General features: G+C 37.6%; 2 protein-coding genes across 2 annotated transcripts; one reads left to right on the top strand and one right to left on the bottom strand.

The window, feature by feature from the left end:
* Nucleotides 1-6: 6 nt before the first annotated feature.
* Nucleotides 7-3,179, bottom strand: LOC117613302 (probable xyloglucan glycosyltransferase 5; the record flags this gene model as incomplete). The annotated part of the gene is made up of 5 exons (XM_034341918.1): nucleotides 1,573-3,179; nucleotides 1,035-1,343; nucleotides 650-940; nucleotides 382-495; nucleotides 7-294 (listed from the first exon to the last, which is right to left on the bottom strand). Coding segments are annotated over exons 1-5 (1,752 nt in total), but the record flags the coding sequence as incomplete, so codon positions are not given.
* Nucleotides 3,180-18,676: 15,497 nt separating this feature from the next.
* Nucleotides 18,677-21,107, top strand: LOC117613301 (UPF0481 protein At3g47200-like). Its single transcript, XM_034341917.1, has 2 exons — nucleotides 18,677-18,775; nucleotides 19,607-21,107. The coding sequence occupies exon 2, from the start codon at nucleotides 19,666-19,668 to the stop codon at nucleotides 20,965-20,967; it is 1,302 nt and encodes a 433-aa protein (XP_034197808.1). The 5' UTR covers nucleotides 18,677-18,775; nucleotides 19,607-19,665; the 3' UTR covers nucleotides 20,968-21,107.
* The last annotated feature ends 3,232 nt before the right edge of the window (nucleotides 21,108-24,339 follow it).

Raw genomic sequence — 24,339 nt, 5'->3', positions numbered from 1 at the left:
GCTCCCCAACTTGAACAAGCCGGATACCATAGCATTGAATTTGGTAACAGACATTGTGTTTTCAAACAGAAGGTAAGGGACAATGAAGGGGAAGGATCTAAGGGAAGGAAGAATGTTCATGAATGACATAAATACGGGCACATAGCAAATAACCCACATGGACAGCTCAGCTTCAGGGACAAACATGGTCAAAGGAAGTATTATGCAGAACAATGTGAAAGAATAAAATGGGAGAATTAACTTCCTAAGCAGAAAGAATAGTAGTATCAAGTTTGCCTTCTTCCAGAACATCATCTGCAGTATGGCATATAGTACATTCTCAGAACAATATTATCTAGAAAAATACCTAGATCAAAGAGGAGAATCTAATTGTAACAGTACCTTAGAACTAATGATGGCTGGAAGGCACAAACGGAAGAGATGCATCGGACCAGAATGCCAACGGTGCTGCTGCTTTTTGTAAGCTTCATAAGACTCAGGAAGTTCACAAAGGACCTGAAAATCAGTTTCTTAAATTTGATACATCATTTGAAAAGTTTTCGGCAAGGTTTTACCAACTCATGATGCAAAATGCCCGAAAACCATATAGTCAAGGACTAAACATAGGATCAGGTAAGGTTGAATTTGGATTTGAAATAATTAAAATTACCTTGACATCATTGAGGAATATGAATTTCCAACCATTCAGATGGGCGCGAACTGCTATATCCATGTCTTCTACTGTTGTACGCTCGAGCCAGCCTCCAGATTCTTCAAGTGCTTTGATTCTCCAAACTCCAGCAGTACCATTGAAGCCAAAGAAGTTGAGGAAAACCCCATTAACCTGCTGTTCCACCTCAAAGTGGAAGCACAAATTGATGTTTTGGAGGCGTGTCAACAAGTTCTCATCCCTGTTAACAAAAGCCCACCTAGCCTGAACCAACCCCAGCTCAGGATTGTCCTACCACACAAATTAGAACCACAAACCAAAATCAGTCACCTAAAGTAGAAAGGGCTAAAGAGACCAGACAAAGAGCTATATGAGATCTAGCCACCTTAAAATGGGGAACTGTCAGCTTGAGGAAGTCAGGGTTTGGTTGGAAATCAGCATCAAAGATTGCAACAAACTCATAGTCCTTCACGTAATCACAATTCATTGCCGATTTGAGATTCCCAGCTTTATAACCAGTTCTAACCAAACGATGTCGGTAGATAATATTAACACCCCTTTGGTTCCACTTGGCTACTTCTCCCTTAATTAACCACTGTATGCTATCATCATCAGAATCATCCAGAACTTGAATCAGCAAGCGTTCTTTGGGCCAATCAATTTGGCAGACTGCTGAAATAGATTGTTCATACACCTAAATACATTTTATGTCACAGTCATGAATAATCCATGAAAACTAGTAAAAAAGTGACTTAGAAATCAATTTGTACAGTTATGTATTTAGTTAGTTACCTTTCCAATTATAATGTTACTCAAATTTGAATGGTCAGATAAAACTAAAAAAGATCTATCAAAACTAGTAATTGCTACACTAGTTTAATCAGTACAACTTTAACCAGAGAAAAAAGCATTGAAACTGTTACCTCTCTCTCATTACACATAGGAATTTGAACAAGAACCTTCGGATAATAACATCCTTCACCTTCCAAATCGTCTGACTTCAATGGGGTTTCTTCAAACCTTGGCTTAATCTTCTTGAACTTGATCCAGAAGCAACCTAAACAAAGCAGCATACGGTCGGCGGATTGGATTAAGAAGAGAGCAACACAGAAGTTAGTCAAAGCTTGAATTGCAGGTGCAATGTAGTCGGCCCGGAACTCCAACCATACAAAATAAACTGAGTGAAGCCATCCTTTAATCTCCAAAGTTTGGGGGATATGCAAACTATTGGTCTGGAAATAATGCCAACCTTTCAAGTGGGCGACCAGTTCAAAAGCCAGAAAAGCTAAAGCCATGACTAAGAATCCCATAATGACCCTATACAAGGTTCTTCCTTTTCCAGATTTCTCATTCTCCACAGTCACTCCTTGCCCAAATATCAATCTTTTCTTAATGGAACCAAGCAATGACCAAAGAATATTTCCCAGCCAAGCAACACAACCAACAGCTTTATGCGCCTTTAGAAGCAAAACCCATGTAAATTGCTTAGCATTCTTGCCTCTGTCCTTATCAACTGGCCTAAATACTTCATCAGGACCATTTATCTCCAGCACAGAGTAATTGGGGTTCTCCATGGTCACCACCACTGGATTACCCTTACTTGTATTGCCCTTTGCCCACCACCTGGAAATGCCCTTTGCCCACCACCTGGAAAAATCCAAGCTTGGAGCCATTTTTGCTTTAACCTCTCGCTCTCAACTGAACTGTTATGAAGTACAAAAGTAGGTTACCAAATCCAACTCACAGAATCTTGTACCTCACTGTGACCAGTAAATCTGCAGAAATCAGATCTCAGCATTGAAATGCTTAAAAACCCATTTCAGGCCTAAGCACATAAAAACAGAGCCAACACTAAAAACTGAAAATTTAGCAGGAAACCTTCAAACTCAGAGACCAAATTTGAGAAAACTCACAAACCCATTTGAGGCCTGGTTAAAAAGAACCAGATCCAACACTGCAACAACTTCACAAAACCAGTTCAAGCCTCAGCATTTCAAACCAAATGCAGCAAAATAGAAAGACAGAGAGAGGAGTATGTGTGTGGGTGTTTCTTTTGGCACTACCATAAAGCTCCACAAGCTACCCAACATGGGAAATTACCATTATGAGGAAATGTTTTTAAGCATTTGTTCAACGGTTTTAGTCACTTGATTAGCCCATTAAAGAAGCAAACACAGACCCCATATTACCTTTCCACATATTACCATTACTGGTTTGGAATAAAAGTGTTTCTAAATTCATAATTCATTATAAGAAATATAAAATAAATAAATAATATATAATTAAGGAAAGTGAAGATAAAGCTTATAATGAGCATTAACTAAACTCCTAACATGTAGCACCAGACCATGTGAGAATGGGAGTGAACACCCCAATCTTCTCAAAGAAAGAGAGCAGAAGCACTTTGATTGGGTTTTGGAATTTGTACTAAGTTGCAGAAACTGATGAGCTGAGCCCTTTGATTAAAATAATTATAAGTTGATGAGAATAGTAATAAAAAAGACAGGAAAATGGATAGAGAGGAATGGCCACAGACAATACAGATCCCAAGTCTTATCTGGCCTCGTTCCTTGTCTTAAATTTAAGCCAAATTTGTTGCCAACCCCCACACGCACACATTATGTCGGTGGTCATAAAAAAACAAGAAAGGCTCACTAGTAGCCAATCACACAACATCTTTTTCATGTAAAGCAAAAATCTTTTTTCAGGGATGGTAAACTTATAAATTAGATAGATAGATAGATAGATATTAAACCAAGTTCATCATAATTATGATTTAGATGCTTCACAACAGTGACTGTATCTAAGGCACTAAGACACGGTGGGGCATTAAGATTTTAGTATTAATTTCTAGAATTTTGTATTGCTATGTTTTTTTATTATGTATACAAGCGATGTTTAAAGAGGGGGATTTCGAACCTAGAATTTCAGGTGTTGTGGTAAATGCTCTTAACCATTTGAGTTACAAACCCCTTATATATTGCTATGTTCTTTAGATTACTGAAAGTGAAGGATTTTAGAGTCTCAATTTGTTCATTTTGCTTCTCCTTTACTTGAGAGAAAATTGTGCTTTAAAATTTAAATTGACGTTCTATGACAGTAATGTCTCTGCCGGTTGGTTGAATTGAAGCTCAAGCTGCAGCTATTTTTGCTAGAGGGGCCTTCATAAAATAGAGAAACAAATGTTAGCCAGAGATGTCATTTTGTTCTTTTGACTTTCATTGTCATTATATATTCATATGCACTTTGGAATAAGTATAATGTTGTGCTTAATAAGTAATAACTGGAGAATTATCTGGGTTTCTTCTTTGACCTTTCTTCCATGGCCCCATGACTTTGAAAGCTTATATTTAGTGGAGTTGTTGTTACGGTGTGGCCCCAATACCAAAATTTATGTCTTTTTTTATTTATAAATCATTTTGTTTTGATGAACAACTCAGATTAAATTGTAACTGGGAACCAGAGCCATCATTCCTTTGAGTCGGTGCATTCCTATTGGATGCTACTAAAGATGTGGGGACGTCCAAATTTTACTAGGATGGTCAACTTTGGGCTGTTGGGTCAACATGATCAGCCTATCTGCGCCGATAGGCTCTAATCGATCAATGGTGCTGAATTGTCTAGGACTTCTTTTTTGAGTGGGATTTGTCTACGATTCTTTGAAAGAAAAAGAAACAGAGAGAGAGAATGGGTACCCAATTGTCCAAAACAACTTTTTTATTTGGGAGAAAAGAGGAATTTCATTGATTATACACGGGGCAATTACAGAGAATTGAACATCACATACACCCCTAAAACGAAGGGTTCTAGCCAGAATTAGTACACAACAAGAGCACACAAGCCATAAACAATGAGCCTAAGAAAGTGAAACAAAAGAATTAGCTCATTAGAAGCCAAAGCCAGACAAGCAAGCATAACAAGCATAACCATCAATACCAGTGCCAAATGAGCTCTTGGCAAACGGCGAATCACCTCCTATTACCGCTGAAACGAGAAAGAGGGAGCGCCTCCAAGAGAAAGAATGTACCCCTCAATTCATCTTGACACTAAAGGATCTCAGCACAATCTCGTCTCCACCAGGAGTCCAACACCCAAACTATGTGAAAACCAAATATTGGCTTCTCCTCCAACAAAGTAAACCCCAATCCTCAGGAAAGTAGTGAAAAACAGGAAATTGAGGCCAAAAGCACACCCTCAAACGTGGGAGGCTTGTGTGTATTTATATTGATGCAGAAGCTTATACATTCAAAGTACAAACATTTGCACCAAAATAGAAGACAACCAGAAAATATACACAACACCAGTATCTGATATAAATATTGACAAAGTTTGAAACAAATCTTATCCTGAACAAACTTCAAGTTTGACTCGTTCTTGGTTGTTTATCAACCTCCCCCAAGCTGAGTGGCCATGAAACAACAGGAATCCTGCTTATCAAAAGATGAAAGCGAGCTGCAGACAGACCATTCGTAAATAAATCTGCAAGTTGTTTCTTAGAACAAATATAGTGAACAATGAGTTCCCCGCGAACGACCTTCTCCATAATATAATGGTAGTCCACCTCCAAATGTTTTTGTACGAGAGTGAAACACATGATTTGAAGCTAAGGCAATAGAGGACAAATTATCGCATAAGAGAACAGGAGAAGAAAGAAAAAGAGATAAATCCCGAGATAAGGACCTCAACCAACATAATTCAACGGCTGTGTGGATGCGAGTTGACGATACTCAGCTTCCATACTGGAATGTGAAATCGTTCGCTGCTTCTTAGAACTCCAGAATCAAATTTGGACCTAAATACAAGCAAAAACCACACGAGGAATATCGGGAATCCGGATTCCCTGCATAGTCAGCATTAGAAAAACCATGCAACTTGATTTTCCCATCACAATATACCAAACCATGAGATTGAGTGGCCTTCAAATAAAGCAAAATTCGTTTAGCCGCCTGCCAATGCACCGTTGTGGGAGAGTGCATAAACTGACAAACTTGATTAACATCATATGAAAGGTCTGGACGTGTTATAGTTAGATATTGTTGGGTCCCAACAACACTTCTATATATTTTGTAGGATTAGAAAGCGGATCACCCATACGCACATTCATCTTCTGACAATAAACCACCAGTTTATTGATAGGTTTGCAATCCATAAAATTTGTTCTTCACGGTAAAATCCAGTGTATACTTAGCTTGTGTCAAATGCAAACTTGAAGCAAAGTAAGCAGCCTCAATCTCCAAGAAATAATGTAGTTGTCCCAAATCTTTCATTGAAAACAAAAGACTCAAATTTTCAATTAAAGTCGCAACATGAACATAACAATTTCGCAACATGAACCCGTGCAAAAAAGCATTTTGTACGTTAACTTGTTGAACTGCCCAGCCTTGAGAAACAAGACTGAGCACCACCCAGTTCGTCGTGTACTTTACAACTGGATTGAAAGTCTCGTTGTAATCAAGCCCTTCTTTGCTGGTGAAAGCCATTTTCCACAAGCTGAGCTTTATACCACTTGACCGACCCATCAACCTTACATTTAATCTTGAGCACCCATTTTTTAGGAATGACGTTTATATGTGCAACATGAGGAACCAACACCCAAGTGCCATGTTAGTACGAAATTTGTGTTGGCATTTCGTAGACAGCAGCATAAACTCTAGCATAGGCTGTAAACGTGCTTTGATAGAGTCTGAGGACATAATTGACACTGGCAGGAATTGATGCCGCTCAGCAATCCTCGAAACGCATACTTGTGGCTTGACACGTGAAAGGCATTTGATTCAAGGGTAAGTGATGTCATTATCATGCATGTATAATAGGGGATTGTTTTAAAGGATGACTCAATCATGTTTTATTGATTTACTGTTTCTAAAGCGAATTGAAATTTATTTAGGAGTGTTTCTTTTTAGGCAATTTTGGCCCAAATCAATTTGATTCTCCTACTTTCTTGTTTTAACATCCATTTGATTTTCTATCACGTTTTGGTTGCTTGGAAATCATGTTTCAATCATATCACAATATCAAAGAGTCAAGATACCCTTAATAGTTGACTAGGCATATAAGGATTCATTTGATATTGTGACCAATCTTTAGAATAGGAAAAATACTTTCATGATTTTCCGTCAAGCCTTAGATATTGGAGTTTGGTTTTCAACGTGTTTTCTTTCTTGTAAAGAAAAAGTCTATAAAATAAGACCTTTGTCTTCTTTGTTTTTTAGAGTTTTCACGATCATAGTTTCAGTCCATAAACTTTGGAAAGCTGAGTTTTTATTTCAGATAAATCATCAAGTGTTCCATGTTTACGTGGTGATTTATCAAACACTTTAATCATTTATATTGCATTCATTTGGATGTCTAGTGACTCATATGGTTGAGGGCACCAAGACTGTTGTGGCAATTTTTCTTCGGTGAGCTTGAACTGATCGTGACCAGTATCGGATTCAACATAAGAGGAGTTGATTTTGATGGGTAGCTCTCTCGCTAGCGAGGAAAGCCTTTCGTCTTTCCAGGGTTTTCTTTTTCCACGTCCAATCGCCGTCGTCCCTCATCGTCTGTCACTGGCGTTGTTTGTCTTCGCCTTATCACAGCCTGCATTGGTTCACTCCTGTCTCTCTTTCAATCCCATATCGAGTTTCTTCTCAGTTTGTTGTTATGCTATCTTTGTTGTTGTTATGGGGCTAGTTCATTGGCGTCGATTAGGGCTTGGGCTACAAGCTTTATACCCTAACGTCGAACTCGAGTCTGGTCCCTTCTCAGAGTCGGTTGTTGGTGTTTTTATTTTCTTTTCGCTACTAATCTGTGTGGTGGTGTCACCCTTTGCACGCGCCAATTGCAAGGGTTTTTGTTTCGACCTAGTTCAGATCGGGTTCTCGCCTTTTCTTTTCCTCCATCGTTGATTCAGGTAGTGGTGCCCTTAGATAGTATGGTCTTTGTGCATTCTAGGATCTTCAGTGTTATGCATGATTTTAGGCGGCTAGGGTTGTTGGGTACTCTCTATGTTCCTCTCTCGATGGGTTCTGTCGTGCTGGGGTTGAGCAATTTATCTACATTGAAGAGTTTGCTGCTAAATGATGGAGGCCAACCTCGAGGGGTCTCCCAATTCTCCCTAATGTATTTGTTGGAACGTTTGTGGGCTTGGCATCAGATAAACGTTCTCATTATGATGTTCTTCTGGTTGAAGTTTGTTAAGCTAAGAAGCCAATCTTGTTGGGGTCTTGTTTGTGGGTTTTTAGTTTATGTTTTGCTATAATTTTCCATGTTTTGTTAATTCCTTGCAACTCTTCTCTGCTCTGCGCCGATCGAAGAACTATGTTTGATCATATAAGGTTTTCTCTGACAGGTTATGAGTTGAAGTGAAATGCTTCTCATGGGTTTTTTTCAATATTATTTTGTGCTTCCTCCTCCGTGTTTTTCCTGGCTTCTGCTATTGGTATGACTTGCAGTTTGTATGGGTATAACACCCTATTTGGAACCACTTTTGTTCTTGGACCTACCCCAAAAGTGACCGGAAGTACCCAGAATCGCGATTCCAAAATCGGCCGAAATCCAATTCGAAAATCAAGTTACCTACGCTCAAAATTGATGCAATCCTACCCAACCATCAGCTAGAGGTCGAGGAATAGATGAATTTCCATACCTGGATCGTCGAAAATGGCGGCCGGACGACGGAGAACGAAGCCGGCGAAAAACTGCCCTTTCACAGCATTTTTCGGTGGTTGGAGCTGCTGACGATGTCGGGGAAGGGCGGAGTCTTGATGGCAGGGTTGAGCCGGTTCTTTTGGTACCGGTCTCGTTTGTTTCCATAGATGGTGGCCGGAGTTTCGAAGAGAGAGAAAGAGAAGGCTGCCGTCGGGGAGAGAGAGGGAGCACGCGAGAGAGAGAGAGAGAGAGAGAGAGAGAGAGAGAGAGAATCAGATTTTATCAAACATTTTTCGTGATATTTACGATTGTGCCATTGGGGGTATTTTGATCATATCTTTTTCGTTACAACTCCGATTCGGCCCCACTACGTGTCTAAGGACTCATGTCGCCATGCTCTACACAACGGTACAGTCGAAATTCTCAAATTCCTTCCCAGTCAAAAAGTTAACTTTAAACCTAATAAAATATTCTAGGAGCAAAATGGTCTTTTATCTGAATAAAATAATATTTACCTATTTATTTAGGACTGGATCGTTACACTATAAGTTTGCTCATATATGGCTTTTTTTTACAGTTGGAATGTTCTGTGGTCCTCTCATGTAGGTTTTACTGTTGTGATTCTTGTTAGAGGTCTTTTTGTTAGTTTTCGTTTTTGATTTATTCTTTATTGTACCTGAATCAGACTCTCTTGTTAGTCCATGACATGTGTGGTATTCTTTCCTTCCTTGGGGTTTGTCCCATGAGATTGTTCTAAGAATGTTTTAAGGCCATTGTACCGTATCACTCTTTGTATGCCTTTAATTCCATAAATGAATTCTTTTTCTATAAATAAAAAATAAAATAAATAAAAGAGTTGGAACCACCCACAAGGCTATGGTGGGCTGTAGCCCAGGTTGATTTTTGAAGAAAAAACAAACCTATATATATGGCAAACTAACAACTACAAAACATAAAGGAAATATGAAGTCTGATGGTTGTTTAAAGAAAGGATTTTGAAAGAACAAAAACTACATAGACCACCATAAAGTACAATACATTAAGGAAATATTATTTTTCTCAAGTCTATTTAATTCTTTACTACCTTTTGGCAGTTGTATTCTCTCAATAAGCGCATGGCACATCTTGATAATAAGTATTTTTTGGTTGCACTTAATATGTATTTGTCTTATGTTAAATGTATTTATGTTTTTTGTTTATATGATTTAATGTATACTTCTATTTATAGAAAAACTGTAGAAACCATAAGTTTAAATAAAACTCATTAGATTTTAAGCTAAAAAATTTTAGCTAGCCCACACCCGCCCTTGTCATTGACGTAGCTGAAGTGCAAGGGAAATATGACTTTGTTTTCAAGTTGTATAATAAGTGCCTGTTTGGCATTGCTTATTTGGGGTGATAAGTGATTTTTTAAAAATTTTGAGAAGCCCAACCCGTTTGGTAAACTGTGAGAAAATCACTTATTGTTAAAAATTATTGTGAGAGAAAGTTATAAGAGAAAGCAGCTAATGAGGTGCTTTCATTTTCTGATTATGTAGGAATCAGTTTCAAAGAGGCGCTGGATTTAATGATTATGCTGCAATCATTTTCTAATTATGCGTAAAATCAATACTAACAGCACTTTTAACAAAAATTTTACTAAACGCCAAACTGTTTTCTCTCACAGCAAATCTGACAGCAATTATTTCCATAGCACAACAATACCAAAGTGGCCCTAAATCATTAATATTAGTTAGAATCTGTAATTGAAGTTGAACCGAAAGAAATCGTATATTGTAATTAGTTCAACTGCATTTTTAAAGTGTGAAACCTATCCGATTGGCCCACCCCTAATCAGCTGTACCATTCGGTGTAGTTGTTGGGCTTTTTTTGGCATTTGCCTTTTTTTATAATCCACTTGATAGTGTTGTTGAATAGATTTGTTACATATCTTAAGCAATCATTCAACTAACTTTATTATATAAATTATCCAACCGAGGTCTGGGAAACAAGTCACTAACCGAGGTAAACTAAATATTTTATAAAAAGACTTGCAGTTAACAACTAGTAAACGGAGTGATGGAGATTCCACATTACCTTTAGAAATGGAGTGATTGGAGAGTCCACCAATAGTAATTCGAGAGGATACAGAAAGTTTCATCAGAAACCTCATAGCCTACGAACAATGTTTACAGAAGCCCGAGCAGTGTCAGGATGACCTCTTATGCCGTCCTGTTCAGCCAACTTATTGAGTCTGTACAAGATGTGGACTTTCTGATTCAAAGAAAAATTATAACTACAGAGTTGAGCAAGGTGAGCACAGCCTCTTTCTTCAAAAGGCTTTCCAAAGGCACTGAAGCCGTGTTCTTCTTTTGCTTTTTCTTTCGTTTATTTTTTGCTTTTTCTTTCCTTCAATGTCTCGCTTGCAAGTTTGGGAAATAATATGAACTGTGACTGTTGTTTGTTTCAGCACATGTTTAGTTTTTGTATTTGTTTATGTTCCAAGTCAAAGCCAATGGTTTTCATTACAACTACAAGGCTTCGTTTATGTGAATAATTCGCTGTAATAAGTTTTTCATATTTTAATTTGTATTAGAACTTTCATACCACGTCAGTTAATGGTTTTGTGGACGGAGTTTAAGAAAAATTGTAAAGTAGAGAGGGATTAAGTGAGAACTTTTGAATTCCAGGAGATAAATTGATATCAAAATTCCAATCCAAAGTGGAAAACACTAATTAAGCCCATACTTAAATAATTAAGTCCCTCTGCTCTTACCAAGTCATTCCCTATTGATTCAAAGCCACTGATGTCTTCTTCTCCATATAATAAGGGTGAGCAGAAGCAGATTGCTGAAAATCCATTCCGTGAATATATGAATATGTCTATAGCAATCATTGAAATGAATGATCTAGATAAACACCCAAATTTTCTGGCTGAAAAATATTTAAGGAAAAATCTTCCTCCCTTGAATAAGCCTCGTATTTTCTATGAAACTCTTCTAATTGAAACTAAGTCTATTAATATCGTTCATCGTCATAGAGGTGAAAATGCCAACACCATAGCATTCTCCAAATCCAAATTCTAAGCGTCATTTCCTTGGAAGAATGGGGTCCTAGCCCTGAAAGGGCCAAAAGATTTATCCATCCTGAAATTAGACCATATTCCTATAATTATTAGGATTATAAAAAAAGCATGGGAATATGTTTTATGTTTTCAAAATCAAAACTATTCTCATACTTGGTTTATCCAGTTTAAGCTTCGAGCTATGAAAAAACTCCATAATTGGTTCAAGAGCTTTTTTCTGATTTGATGTCCTACTTTGGAATACCTTCCTCCTGAAATTAAAGAATCTTTTCAAATGAAATTTTGTAAATGGAATAAAAACCATCCTAATCATATGACCTTATTCGTGTGGTTCATGATAATGTATGAACTACCATGGATATTAAAATGGGAATATGTTATTTCGGAGGATGTTGATGAGGGATGGACTTATATTCTAAATTTAGTCCGTGGCCCGGCCTCTTAAGAGCAAAATTTTAATCAATTTTTAGCTTTAGCTTATATGCGGAAGGTAGTGTAGAGACGTAGAGAATAAACAAAATAATTATCAGAAATTCAAACATACAAAGCCAAAACCAGGGATAATAATATAATGAAATTAAAAACAATATAAACGATAGCATTAATATTTAGCAAACTTACATAAAAGCAGAAGGGTAGTAGTGCTTAACAGAAGCTTCGCAGAAGTAGGCACTTGGAATATAAAAACACTCAAACACTCAAAAATACAAAGTTTATTTGTTGAGGCGATAGTTTTTTGATGATTCCCAACTGAGGAGAGGTCCTCCTTTTAAAGCCTCGTAACTACTGACGTGTCAAATAAAGACAAGAAGTCACAAAGCAGCCTACATTAGAGCGGCATCTTCACTTTGATGAGTCTTACTGAACTTTCCCGTAAACAGCCAAAAAGAAGAAGCAAACTTTTACAAAAGTAAAAAGTAGAGTTAAAGCAGAAGAATCTTGCTTTAACCAGAGGAAAAGTAAAGCTAAAATGACAAGAAAGCATAAAATTACAATATTTACAACCAGAGTATGAACACCCCATGAGGTTTTAGAAATTATATGAACTCCTCATGAGGTTTTAAATTGTTTTCACATAACCCATTTTCTTTGATCCAAAAATTGATGATTTTATATAAACAAATTCTTCAAATAACAAAGTTCGCCTATGATATTATATTACACATATTATAGAACATGGAATCAGAAGGGTCTTAATAGAAGATGAAGCCGTGGCCTTGATCCAGTTTAAGACTAGTTTGTCTTTTGAATAGGATGGATTGAGAGAAGCATCGGGAAGTTTCTTCTGAGGATGGGTTTCTGTCTTAATCACATCTTCCAGATCATGTAATTCTAGTACATCTTCAAACTGAGATTTCCAACAGAGAAAATTATTATGATCCATTGGTGTTGTAAACAAGTGAGTGATATTGAAAGAAGTTGGAATGGAAGATGGTGTGTTTTGAGAATTGTTTTGAGAGATTTGAGAAGGCTGAGAGTTAGAAGGAGAGTTCACAGGAGAGGAAGAGTTTGTCATTAGGATTGAAAAGGGGTTGCTAGCCTCTGTGAGGCTCTGATACCATGTAGAGAAATTGAGAGAGGTAAGAGAAGAATAAGAAGTAGAATAGGAAGCATACCCCACGATGAGTATTCAGGTTGTATTGGAGTTCTTTTATATGCTGTACAGTTGACTTTGTACATGAATATAAACAAGGTATATTATACAAATATTAAAACATAAAATATGCAGTTCCAAGATTATAGGGATTGATTGAGATACTGAATCAATCACACATTAATGGCTACAGACTGCCGTGACTTGTGGGAAGTGTCTTGCATATTCATTGGCTGATGGGTAGGATGCTCCTCACTTCTAATTCCATTCTGCTGTTGTAAAAATCTGTTTTGTTTGTAGTGTTTATTTATTTATTTTATAGCAATTTAGCACTCATTTTTCCTACACTAAATACAAGCAAAAACCATCCGAGGAATATCTAGAATCCGAATTCCCTGCATAGGTTTGCAATCTATAAAATTTGTTCTTCGCGGTAAAATCCAGTATATACTTAGCTTGTGTTAAATGCAAACTTGAACCAGAGTAATTAGCCTCAATTCCCAGGAAATAATGTAGTTGTCCCAAATCTTTCATTGAAAACAAAAGACTCAAATTTTCAATTACGGGCGTGACATGAACATAACAATTTCCAATGACAAGGATATCATCCACATAAATGACTAAGATAAGAAAAACATCCTTATGCATGTAAACAAACAGAGAATAATCGCACCAGGACTGAGTAAAACCAAGCTCTAGTAGATAATGAGTAAACCTTTGAAATCAAGCCCGTGGAGCTTGTTTCAAGCCACAGAGGGACCTCTTCAACTTACACACATAATGAGGATGTTGGGGATCAATAAACACCTATGGTTGACGCATGCATACTCAAACGCATGCAAAAAAGCATTTTGTACGTCAACTTGTTGAACTACCCAGCCTTGAGAAACAGCTAGACTGAGCACCACCCGATTCGTCATGTACTTTACAACTAGATTGAAAGCCTTGTAATCAAACCCTTTTTGCTGGTGAAAGCCATTTTCCACAAGCTAAGCTTTATACCACTTGACCGGCCCATCAACCTTACATATTGGTACCTCTATTAGATGGTTTGAGTAACCACCAAATTTTATTGTTGACTTTTTATTTGAGGATTGTAACCAGTAGTTTTTACTCTATCAGATGTAAGGTTCTTCATTTACTATGGGTGTAGAGATACTTGCTTAATCCCTGACGACATATATAGCCCAATTTTTATACTAGTTACTCACTGTCCTTGAATAATATACTATCTCTTTCTCTATAAAAATTATTATTATATAAAAAATAAAAAAAATAAAAAAAGACTACTAGAATTCCTTTAGTTGACCACATTATGTGACAGCTTATGTGGTAGTGCCATGTCAATGAAGATTTATCGTCGGCAATGTTGGAGGGGGTCGTCGCCAACGGGGTAGGATCAAGTGGCTAGGTGGGGACCTTTGGTGGCTGTTGAGTTTTTGTTTTTTGTTTTTAAAATAATTAGTCTTAGTTTTAGTTTTTATAAAAATAAAAAAATAAAAGTTAACACTTGTTTGTTGGTGGGGGAGGCAAAGTTCTTATAAGTCATTTTATAAAGGGGTAAATTCTGAAGATAAGGTAAGTGAAAAAATAGAACAGGTGGGTGGAAATAGCAGCACTTTTATTTAAACAACTTTATATTATATTTTATTCATTGATATTACCTTGGATTTGTTGAGGCCCAAAAAATCCAAGGCTAGGCCCAAATATATTCTCCACCTAATGCGATACCTTACTAAGGAGAAACCCGATTTTGGCATGCAAACGTTCGTCATACACGCTCGCACGAGTCACTATCCACGTGCCACGCCAAGCAAATATGTAACCTGTCACACTAAGAATTGTAGCAAGTCTATAAAATACACCGGCTCTATGAACCCATGCTAATTATCTCGTCAAGCGTCGTTTTGACTGACCATAGCCCTTTACAAAATGATAAAATTCAAGCACGAGCACGCCCATCAACATGCAATGCCAAGCGAAAAACCCTTATTTTGCACCTAGCTACGCTACAAGCTTAAGTGGGCCTAAGCCAAGCAAATGCTCGGGGCTTGCTGAGTGGATTTTGGTATGGATGGTTACGAGCATTCACGAGACCCATTAATGAGCCAAGAAGTTGAAGTTTTTGGCTGCTTGAGAGCCCCTAAACTCGAGCCCATTTCTTGAGCCCAAATATGTGGGTAAGCATGAAAAAGAGAAAAGATAGCCCATCACCTTAGAAAATTGACCCATCATCTTATTAAATTAGCCTATCACCTTAAAAGTGGCCCAAACAACTTAGAAAATATTTTAGGAAAGTCTCTGGCACATGGCCAAAGACAAACCCAAGACAGGCCATCTAAAAAACTAAAGGATACTTGCATGTGCAGGCTGTTGGGAGTCTCTAGCATATGGCCAAAGGCAAACCCAAGACAGACCATCTAAAAAACCAAAGGATACTTGCGTGCCCAGGCTGCTGGGAGCAAAACACCCTTCAGACCAACACCATTACCCACTTCTTTCTCCTACCAGCTCTTGCCATAAAATAAGGGACGAAAGAAGGAGAGAGTGTAGCCAAAGATAGGGGATTGCCATAGGGACAGTTGGGCTCTAGAGCTTCCAAAAATCTTGTCTCTATGTGTTTGGACTAGGGAGGATTTCACAAAATGTGGATGAATCAAAGGAAGAGAAGAGGAATGGAGGGGGAGACTTGGCAGATTTGGGAAGAACTAGCTAGGGTTTCTTGAGAGCTTCTAGCGCCTATAAAAGGGGGCATTTCCTACCTATCAACACACCACATCTAGAGAGAGCAAGCATCCCCTCTTACTACTGGAACCCTTCAATTTCGAGCCCTATTCTCCCATTTCATCCCCTTTTCTCTTCTGGCAAACCACCCCAAAAGCCTGACAAAGCTTTCGTCAAGCTGCCGGATATTTGCTCAAACCACCCATTCTTCCATCCTCATCTTCCTTTCTCTTTCCTCAACAAATCCTCCCAAAAGTCCATCTTCCCTTACTTTGAACCTCTGTTTCTCATAGGAAATCCAAGCCTTATCTCTCTAATGCTAAACTTCCATGCCACAAGTTTCTCAAGTCAAGCCTAAATATTTATCTGTAAGCAACTGTTGGTTTTGTTGGTGAAGTAAACAAAGGTGTTTCCTAAGGCTCCATGAACCTTTCAAAGCACTTTTGTGGCTTGATTCTTGAACTCAGATACAGAAGCAAACTCACCCATTTGCTCTTTACAGCAGTACAGGTCCATCTGCAGCTGCAGGAACAAAAAAGTCCCTAGAATTATAATTTACAAATCCACTAATCACTGGAAGGCAAATTAGCCTACTATCTTATAAATCCACTAGGTGGCCAACCAATAGCTACATTATAAGGCTAATAGCCTATAGTTCTACACCAAGCAGTGTACTTCTCTCCATTCTAATAAAATCACTTTGTTACGAAAACCAATCTCTTCTATTATTATCGTAGTGTCCATTCCATCACATGCTTTCCCTAACATCATAGCTTGGTCACGTATTTTCTAATTGTTTGTTTTCCCCACATGTTCTCAGCCATCAAACAATATAAATTCAAGATATGCAATCAAAAGTATCGAAAATGAATAGAAACTACAGATTAGATCGATATATTTTCTGCACTTCATTTCTCAACCACCAAACTCTACAAATTCGAGATCTTGAAGCAAAATGAACAAAATGGACAAAAGACAACATGAAAATCTTGTACAATAGTAACATGAGTAGAATGCTGCTACTTCCACCCACATGTCCTATTTTTTAATCCTTCTTTCTTTTCTGAATACAATATATTTCTATCTTTAATATGCATTTAAAATCCGGAAGCTCTACTTTAATTTCAAATTTTTTTTTCGCCCAGGGTTGCAGAATCTGTTATTGTAAAATGTGATGGGCATTTGGTAGAAATCTCAACATAGAAATAGAGTTCTCCAGAATAATTTAGAATCCCAAAATACTATAATATAGCTATCAAATATCTAAGATAATTGTAGTAGAATCTAGAAGAAGGTAGCTACTGTACTAAATGACAAGGTTGGTGGACTATTCCTGCTAAACAAATAGCCACCACACAAGAATGCCCTAGAGCAAGCAAGCATGTGGCTGATAATATTTGATAAAGCCCTTAATTTTAAAGAAAAATTTACCCTTGATAAGGACTTTATAAGGACTTTGTAAGGACTTTGCCTCCCCACCAACAAACAAGTGTTAACTTTTAATAAATTAAAAAAAAAACTAAAACTAATTATTTTAAAAACAAAAAACAAAAACCCAACAGCCACAAAAGCTCCCCATCTAGCCACCCGATCCTACCCCGCCGGCGGAGACCTCCTCCCCCTTGCCGCCGATAAATACTCCTTTCCTCTTTATCTCTCTCTATCTTTCTATCTCTTTTGTCTCTCTCTCTCTGTGTCTCTATGTGCCGATCCAGATCTGGATCCCAAGATCTATGTGTAAATGATGAGTAACAACAACAGCAACTGATGGTCCAAACAACTATCACAAGAGATCATGTAATTGATTCTACAACGATGAGATTGACTGCGAGACAGACTATGTTGTTGGGGTTTTGAAGAAGAGCAAGATGGGTGTTATTCTTGCCGACGGCTTGAAGATGAGATTGACTATGTTGTTGGGGTTTTGAGTTTGGGGAAGAAAAGAGTGGGAAAAGAAAAGAAATTGACTACGCTGTTCTCATGGACCGTGGTCCATCTGTAAATTGTTCATTGTTAGTTAGCTTTATGAGGTAGTTTAAATCAAGCTGTGATTCGCAGCTTCTAAAGTTTATTGGGATAAATTATAGCTTTCCAACTATGGCCTTTGCAATGATTGATCTCATGCCAGCTTTTACCTTCATTCATGCTGTCATCACTGGGTAAATACTAAATATACAATTACTGTCCCAAATTGATGAATATATTTTCTTTTTTTATGATAAATATGTTTTGGTTTTTAGGATGGAAATTCTAGATTTGAGAATTACCAGTAGACATGCGAACAATGGTGTCAATCTCAGGGGCAAAGTGCTTCCGGCGAGCAGAGGGAGGTTGCTGTCGGCAGGGTCGGGGTGGCTGACCAGGTTGGGTGGGTGGGGGAGCTTTGGTTGAATTAATTTAATAGTGGGGGACAGCTAAAGGGTATTTTAGGTATAATAGTGGGTGGAAAGATAGGATTATTTTTTTTTCAAATTTATGTAAGAGTGTGTATTTAGGGATAGTTTAGAAAGATAGTTGAATTTTCTTAGAAATTGTGAAATTTTGAATTAGAAATTGGGGTGAACAAAGAGAAGTGCGAGGTTTAAATAGAAAAACTCTCTGTTTGGTTCACATAACAAATTTGAGAGGAAATTATTTTTCATGTTATTTTTTAAGGGATGAGAAATAGAAAGTTTCTTTCTCATTTTTGGTAATGTTGGGAAAGGAATCGGGAGATATCATTTTATTTCATTTCTCATGTTTGTTTTGAATAAGAATGAAAAACGAAGTTTGTATAAATTTAATATTTGCTCATTTTCTTAAACTTTCTCATAAGGGGGGAAAATAAAATTCAAGTTGTGAGAATAGCTTCACTTTTTTTCATACTTTCTCAAGGGTCAGGTGTCTGACCCCCCATTTCTCTTTTCCCATGAATCAAACGGGATAGATAAAATGGATAAGAAAATAAGACAATAGGATGAAAATAGTATCACTATATTAGAAAAGACTTTGACCAATGTGGACGAGTAGGTGTTTCCACATAAAAAGGGCGTAGGCTTCATCCTTGCGTTTACCTTATCTTTTCACACGCATCCTGCAACGACAACTCCATCGAACCTCTCGATTCATCCTGGTGAGTTTCTCCTACAAATTGCCTACAAATGTTAATACTTAAAATGTATGTGTGTGTTTAAGAAACATGCATCTTTCTCTTTCCTTTGTCAGTTACCAATTACATATACAGCACTGTGCAAGTTATGAATCTTCCTATCTTTTTATCAGTGAAATCTAAAAAAAATTCAATTAGATCTTGGTCTCTTATGCAGGAATTACAAATGTCCGTCGTCTATGCATATACTAAAATAACGAATTTGGGTTTCCTTGTGTCATTTTACCAATGTGATGAAAAAAGGTTTTAAAAATAATTTATTCTAACTTCATCTAATATTAACTTTCTTTTTCTGAAATAATGCGGTTATCATAAGTCCAAAGTTACAAGAAAGAATTGATAATTATACCATGAACTATACTTGTCAAAATCCCATTTGTTCTGAGGAGGAGCTCAATTTGAAGGAGCCAAGTTTTTCCCTTAAGTATTATTTGCTAATCTATTCTACACGTATAAATCTCTAAGTTGTAGAAATACCTTAGTTAAACAAAGAGTGCAACTCTTCCGTGCATAAATCAGATATTCTTTATACATGGTTCCACTTTTGGTACTTTAATTCATTGACGTTTTTCATTATAAACAATTTGGTGATTTTTTTCCTATTAATAAAGCAGAGTGAGTCAAATTTGGGAGAAATTTTTATATGTTTCGAGTACACCACGTGGTTGGTGTACCATCCAATAAACATAGGACATGTGGAATTATTGTCTAACTTACTGTATTTCTTTTTATAACATGTGGCGGGCTGCATTGTAAATATTCCATATGTCTTCCGTTTATTGAATGGCACACCAGTCACGTGGTGTATCCGGAACGCCCAAAAATTACTCCAAAGTTGGAGGTTGAAAGGGATCATGATGTCAGACATCTATGCGGACGATGGATTACTACACTCCTTGTCAACAAGACTTAAGTGCGCATCACCATTACCATCTCGTAGTTCCATATACAGAGTCCCAGAAACACTACGAAGGCACAATGAAATGGCCCCAAATCTGGTTTCAATTGGGCCATTTCACTATGGAAGACCGCGTTTGCAAGCCATGGAAGAAATGAAAATGTGGTATTTGAAATGCCTTCTTAAACAAACTCCAGATCCAGATAACTGTTTGGTGCACCTTGTCAAGGTAATTAAAAAGCATGAAATTTTTTGTCGTGATTGCTATGAAGAAAGGGTTCCTCTGTCTAGTGATGAATTTGTAGAAATGATGCTCGTTGATGGCTGCTTTATTATTGAACTTCTCCGCAAATACAAAAGGTTCTGCTTTTCTTTCGGGGAAGGTGGTGATGCTATTTTCAGGACGCCAAGGATGTTGTCGACAATTACAAATGATTTGTTGCTAGTTGAAAACCAACTCCCTTGGAGGGTTCTTGACTGCTTATTCAAGGTCGCAAGGGTAGATGATGATGATGACCACGGAATAACATCTCTACGTCAACTTGCTTGCCTTTTCTTTCAGAACCCCACATTTGTACGGTCATTTGATACTATAATGTCTCTAAAACTCGAAGAAGAATTCGTAAGCAGCCATTTACTCGAGACTGTAAGAAATTTTGTGGTTCAAGATCAACAAGACGTGGAAGTTGTGAAGGATATTGAATATCGAACTCCGATTCCTTCCGTGTCAGAGCTTCTAGAAATTGGAGTCAAATTTGTGGCTTCCGATGATGTTAGTGGTCAGCTCAACATTACCTTTAGAAATGGAGTGATGGAGATTCCACCAATAATAATTCGAGCGAATGGAGAATGTTTCATCAGAAACCTCATAGCCTACGAACAGTGTTTACAGAAGCCCGAGCAGTGTCACATGACCTCTTATGCCATCCTGTTCAGTCACCTTATTGAGTCTGTACAAGATGTGGACTTTCTGATTCAGAAAGAAATTATAACTACAGAGTTGAGCAAGGTGAGCACAGCCACTTTCTTCAATAGGCTTTCCAATGGCACTGAAGCCATCTTCTTCTTTTACGGTGACCTCGCAAAGGAAGTAAATGAATATATTAAGCGTCGCTGGCTAAAGACTAGGCTAATAAGGGTCAAACGGAATTATTTATACAATCCGTCATCATTCTGGTCTGTTTCTAATGGAGTGGCCGTTATTCTCATCCTTACCTTAACACAGACCATATATACTGTTCTCTCCTACTACAAGTAGCCAACCCTACCACCGGAACCAATTCTCCTTTTGCTTTTTCTTTCCTTCAATGTCTCGCTTGCAAGTTTGGGAAATAATATGAACTGCGACTATTGTTTGTTTCAGCACATGTTTAGTTTTTGTATTTGTTTATGTTCCAAGTCAAAGCAAATGGTTTTCATTACAACTACAAGGCTTCGTTTATGTGAATAATTCGCTGTAATAAGTTTTTCATGTTTTAATTTGTATTAGAACTTTCATGCCACGTCAGTTAATGGTTTTGTGGACAGAGTTTAAGAAAAATGGTAAAGTAGAGAGGGATTAAGTGAGAACTTTTGAATTCCAGGAGATAAATTGATATCAAAATTCAAATCCAAAGTGGAAAACACTAATTAAGCCCATACTTAAATATATTAAGAAATATCAGACCAAATATATATATATATATATATATATATATATATATAGTCCCCTTTTATTGAGGGATCTTCAAATAATTTTATTTGAAGGACGCCCTTTAGGATACTTTACAATTCTTTTTTTTTTTTTTTTCAATGATCCAAATCATCTACTTTTTAGGTCTTCATTCATGGATCATCTATACATAAATTTAGATAAATCGGAAACTATTTCAACATCCAATTGTGTTCTACAAAATCAATGAACACGGTGTTCCAAGAAAGTACTAAAATTTCAATAACTCAATTGAGTGGTCAAATGATATCGGATTCAAGTGATTTTTTGTAGAAATGATCTTTGAATGAGTATCTACAAAATATATGGTTTGGATCAGTGAAATACAATCCGGAGAGGGCCCTACAAAGGGTGTCTTGCCTGGGTTAGTTCTTGCTTGGAGGATGATTTGTTAGCCGTTGCTAGGCCTCGCTGGATCTATATTAGTTAGTTGTTGTTTCTTTTTGAATGTTTATCCCTCCTATCTCATCAACAACAACAAAAAGTCACCAACCTAAGATACTTTGCACTTAAAAAAAATAGTATACGGGGAATGTGATGCTTTTAAACCTCAAGGTCTAAGAGCATTCATAGTATGGGGGTGTATTTTCGAGGGTGTAAAGCCACTTTTACATTCTATTTACATCTCTGGGATTGTAAATGTGATTTTTGCTCAAATGGGGAGGATATAAATCTAAAGATGTATATTTGATTTTCTTGTCTTAATTCGTTTTTGTGTTAATTAATTTTGTGTTAACTTTATAAAATTAATTTTGTGTATGTTTGGTTTATTTTATTTTTTCAAACAAATAGACCTAAAATATTTAAATTCGGAGAAGATATGATTTCATCCAAAAGAATCGTTGGATTGTAAAGTACATTTAATCTGAACCGTTGGTATCTTATCACGTTTTTGCAGACAATTCAACATCTATTATTGTTTCTGATTTGCACACAATTCAAGATACAACATGATAGAATTTGATCTCATCTTCAACCGTTGGATCGGATTCTCTTCTCTTTATCTCAATTCTTTAATTCTCTTATCAGATATCATTGATTTCCTATAAATATCAAATCTATCTCTACAATCACTTCATTAAAATCATCCATCTCATCTGAATATCTTTCTCCTTCCCCACAATAGAATGAGCAACCAACACTTGTTTGACACCGATTCTGACGAGGCCTTTTGGGAGCTCACTGACTTCGGAGTCATGGGAACTCCGAAGTTAAGCGAGTTAGGGCTAGAGCAATCCTGGGATGGGTGACCCACTAAGAAGTTGCTCGTGAATATATATATGTACAAATAGTAGTAAGCTGTATAGTATTGGGCCTTGGCAAATGGGTTGTAGAAGACTCACGTCACAAAGATGTCATGTGTTAGTGAAATAATCAAAATTGGAAGGATAAGTGCAAGAAATATGGGATGGCATACCTCTGGTTGATGTAGAACATCTTTTGTGGTAGATGTGAGAGAATTTTGTTTAAAAGGAAATGAATCTTCATCAAAGACAACATGAAAAGATAAATATATTTTTCCACAATGCAAATCTACGAAGTTGTACACCCTTGATGATCCAAAGAGTATCCCACAAAAACACAAGGTTTTGATATAGGTTCAAGTTTATGGATAATGTAAGATTCCACATCAACCAACGGAGAGGGGGTGATGTGCCTTATATGTGCACATCCGCATCCATCTAGCACGAAGCCTTTTGGGAGCTCACTGGCTTCGGAGTCGTAGGAACTCCGAAGTTAAGCGAGTTGGGGGCTAGAGCAATCCCAGGATGGGTGACCCAATGGGAAGTTGCTCGTGAGCTCCCATAAACAAAACCGTGCGGGCAGAGAGGGGGGCCCAAAGCGGATAATATCGTGCTACGGCGGAGTTGATCCCGGGATGTGACAATTTCGTATCTGAGCCACTCTGCCGTGTGGTGCGAGTGTGCCGACGAGGACGTCGGGCCCTTAAGGGGGATGGATTGTAAGATCCCACATCAACCAACAGAGATGGGGTGATGTGCCTTATATGTGCATACCCGCATCCATCTAGCACGAGGCCTTTTGGGAGCTCACTGGCTTCGGAGTCATAGGAACTCCGAAGTTAAGCGAGTTGGGGGCTAGAGCAATTCCAGGATGGGTGACCCACTGGGAAGTTGCTCGTGAGCTCCCAGAAACAAAACCGTGCCGGCAGAGAGGGGGGCACAAAGCGGACAATATCGTGCTACGGCGGAGTTGATCCCGGGATGTGACAGATAAATAGATATTGATGCGAAAAAGTGGTCCGACACTTTTCCCTCTCAACTTAGTGATGTCGGGCTTTCGGTATACCTTTGGGCCTCGGTAAAGCACCTGCAAGATAACACACGCTCGGTAAGATCTTTGGGCACCAGTGTGATACCGGCCGAAGGCTCTCCGATGCTTAAGTAAGTACGGATTTAGCAAGATTAAATTGACAGATCAATAGGCAGTATGCCGTAAGTTATGGTTATCTTCATTTTGGGGAATTGTGTTTCTTTTATAAACTTTGGGAGGTGTGCAAGTTGTGTAGAATTTCGATGTGGGACTGTAGACATTCACTGTGGATATGCCAAGTGTCCAATGGGCATTTGGGCCTTCAATCTGCCATCGGTAAGCCCGGGTGCCAAGGACTCCTCTGCCGATGACGAATATTGTCCACGTGTTTAGCTCTTATTGGTTGCTGATTCTGGTATCAACAATAGACAATTAGAATATGCATATATTGATGGTTTTTTGCATTTTGTAATGAAAAGGATGTTGAAGAATTTAGGTGGACAAAAAAATTTGCTTTTCGGTAGGTAATCTGTTATGTTTCTTGACTACTAGTTTCATTTATTTATTTATTTTCCTTGTAATTAGATGCTTTGTATTAGTTCAATCCTAGCAAGTACCTTTTTTTTTTTTTTTTTTTTTTTTCCT

Source organism: Prunus dulcis, unplaced genomic scaffold (genome assembly GCF_902201215.1).
Source record: "Prunus dulcis unplaced genomic scaffold, ALMONDv2, whole genome shotgun sequence".
Lineage (NCBI taxonomy): Eukaryota > Viridiplantae > Streptophyta > Magnoliopsida > Rosales > Rosaceae > Prunus > Prunus dulcis.
This window is presented reverse-complemented; position numbering and strand designations above follow the sequence as displayed.

Bases quoted from the DNA above. Each gene is read 5' to 3' on its own strand.
- LOC117613301 (XM_034341917.1), top strand. From the start codon at position 19,666: ATGATGTCAGACATCTATGCGGACGATGGATTACTACACTCCTTGTCA.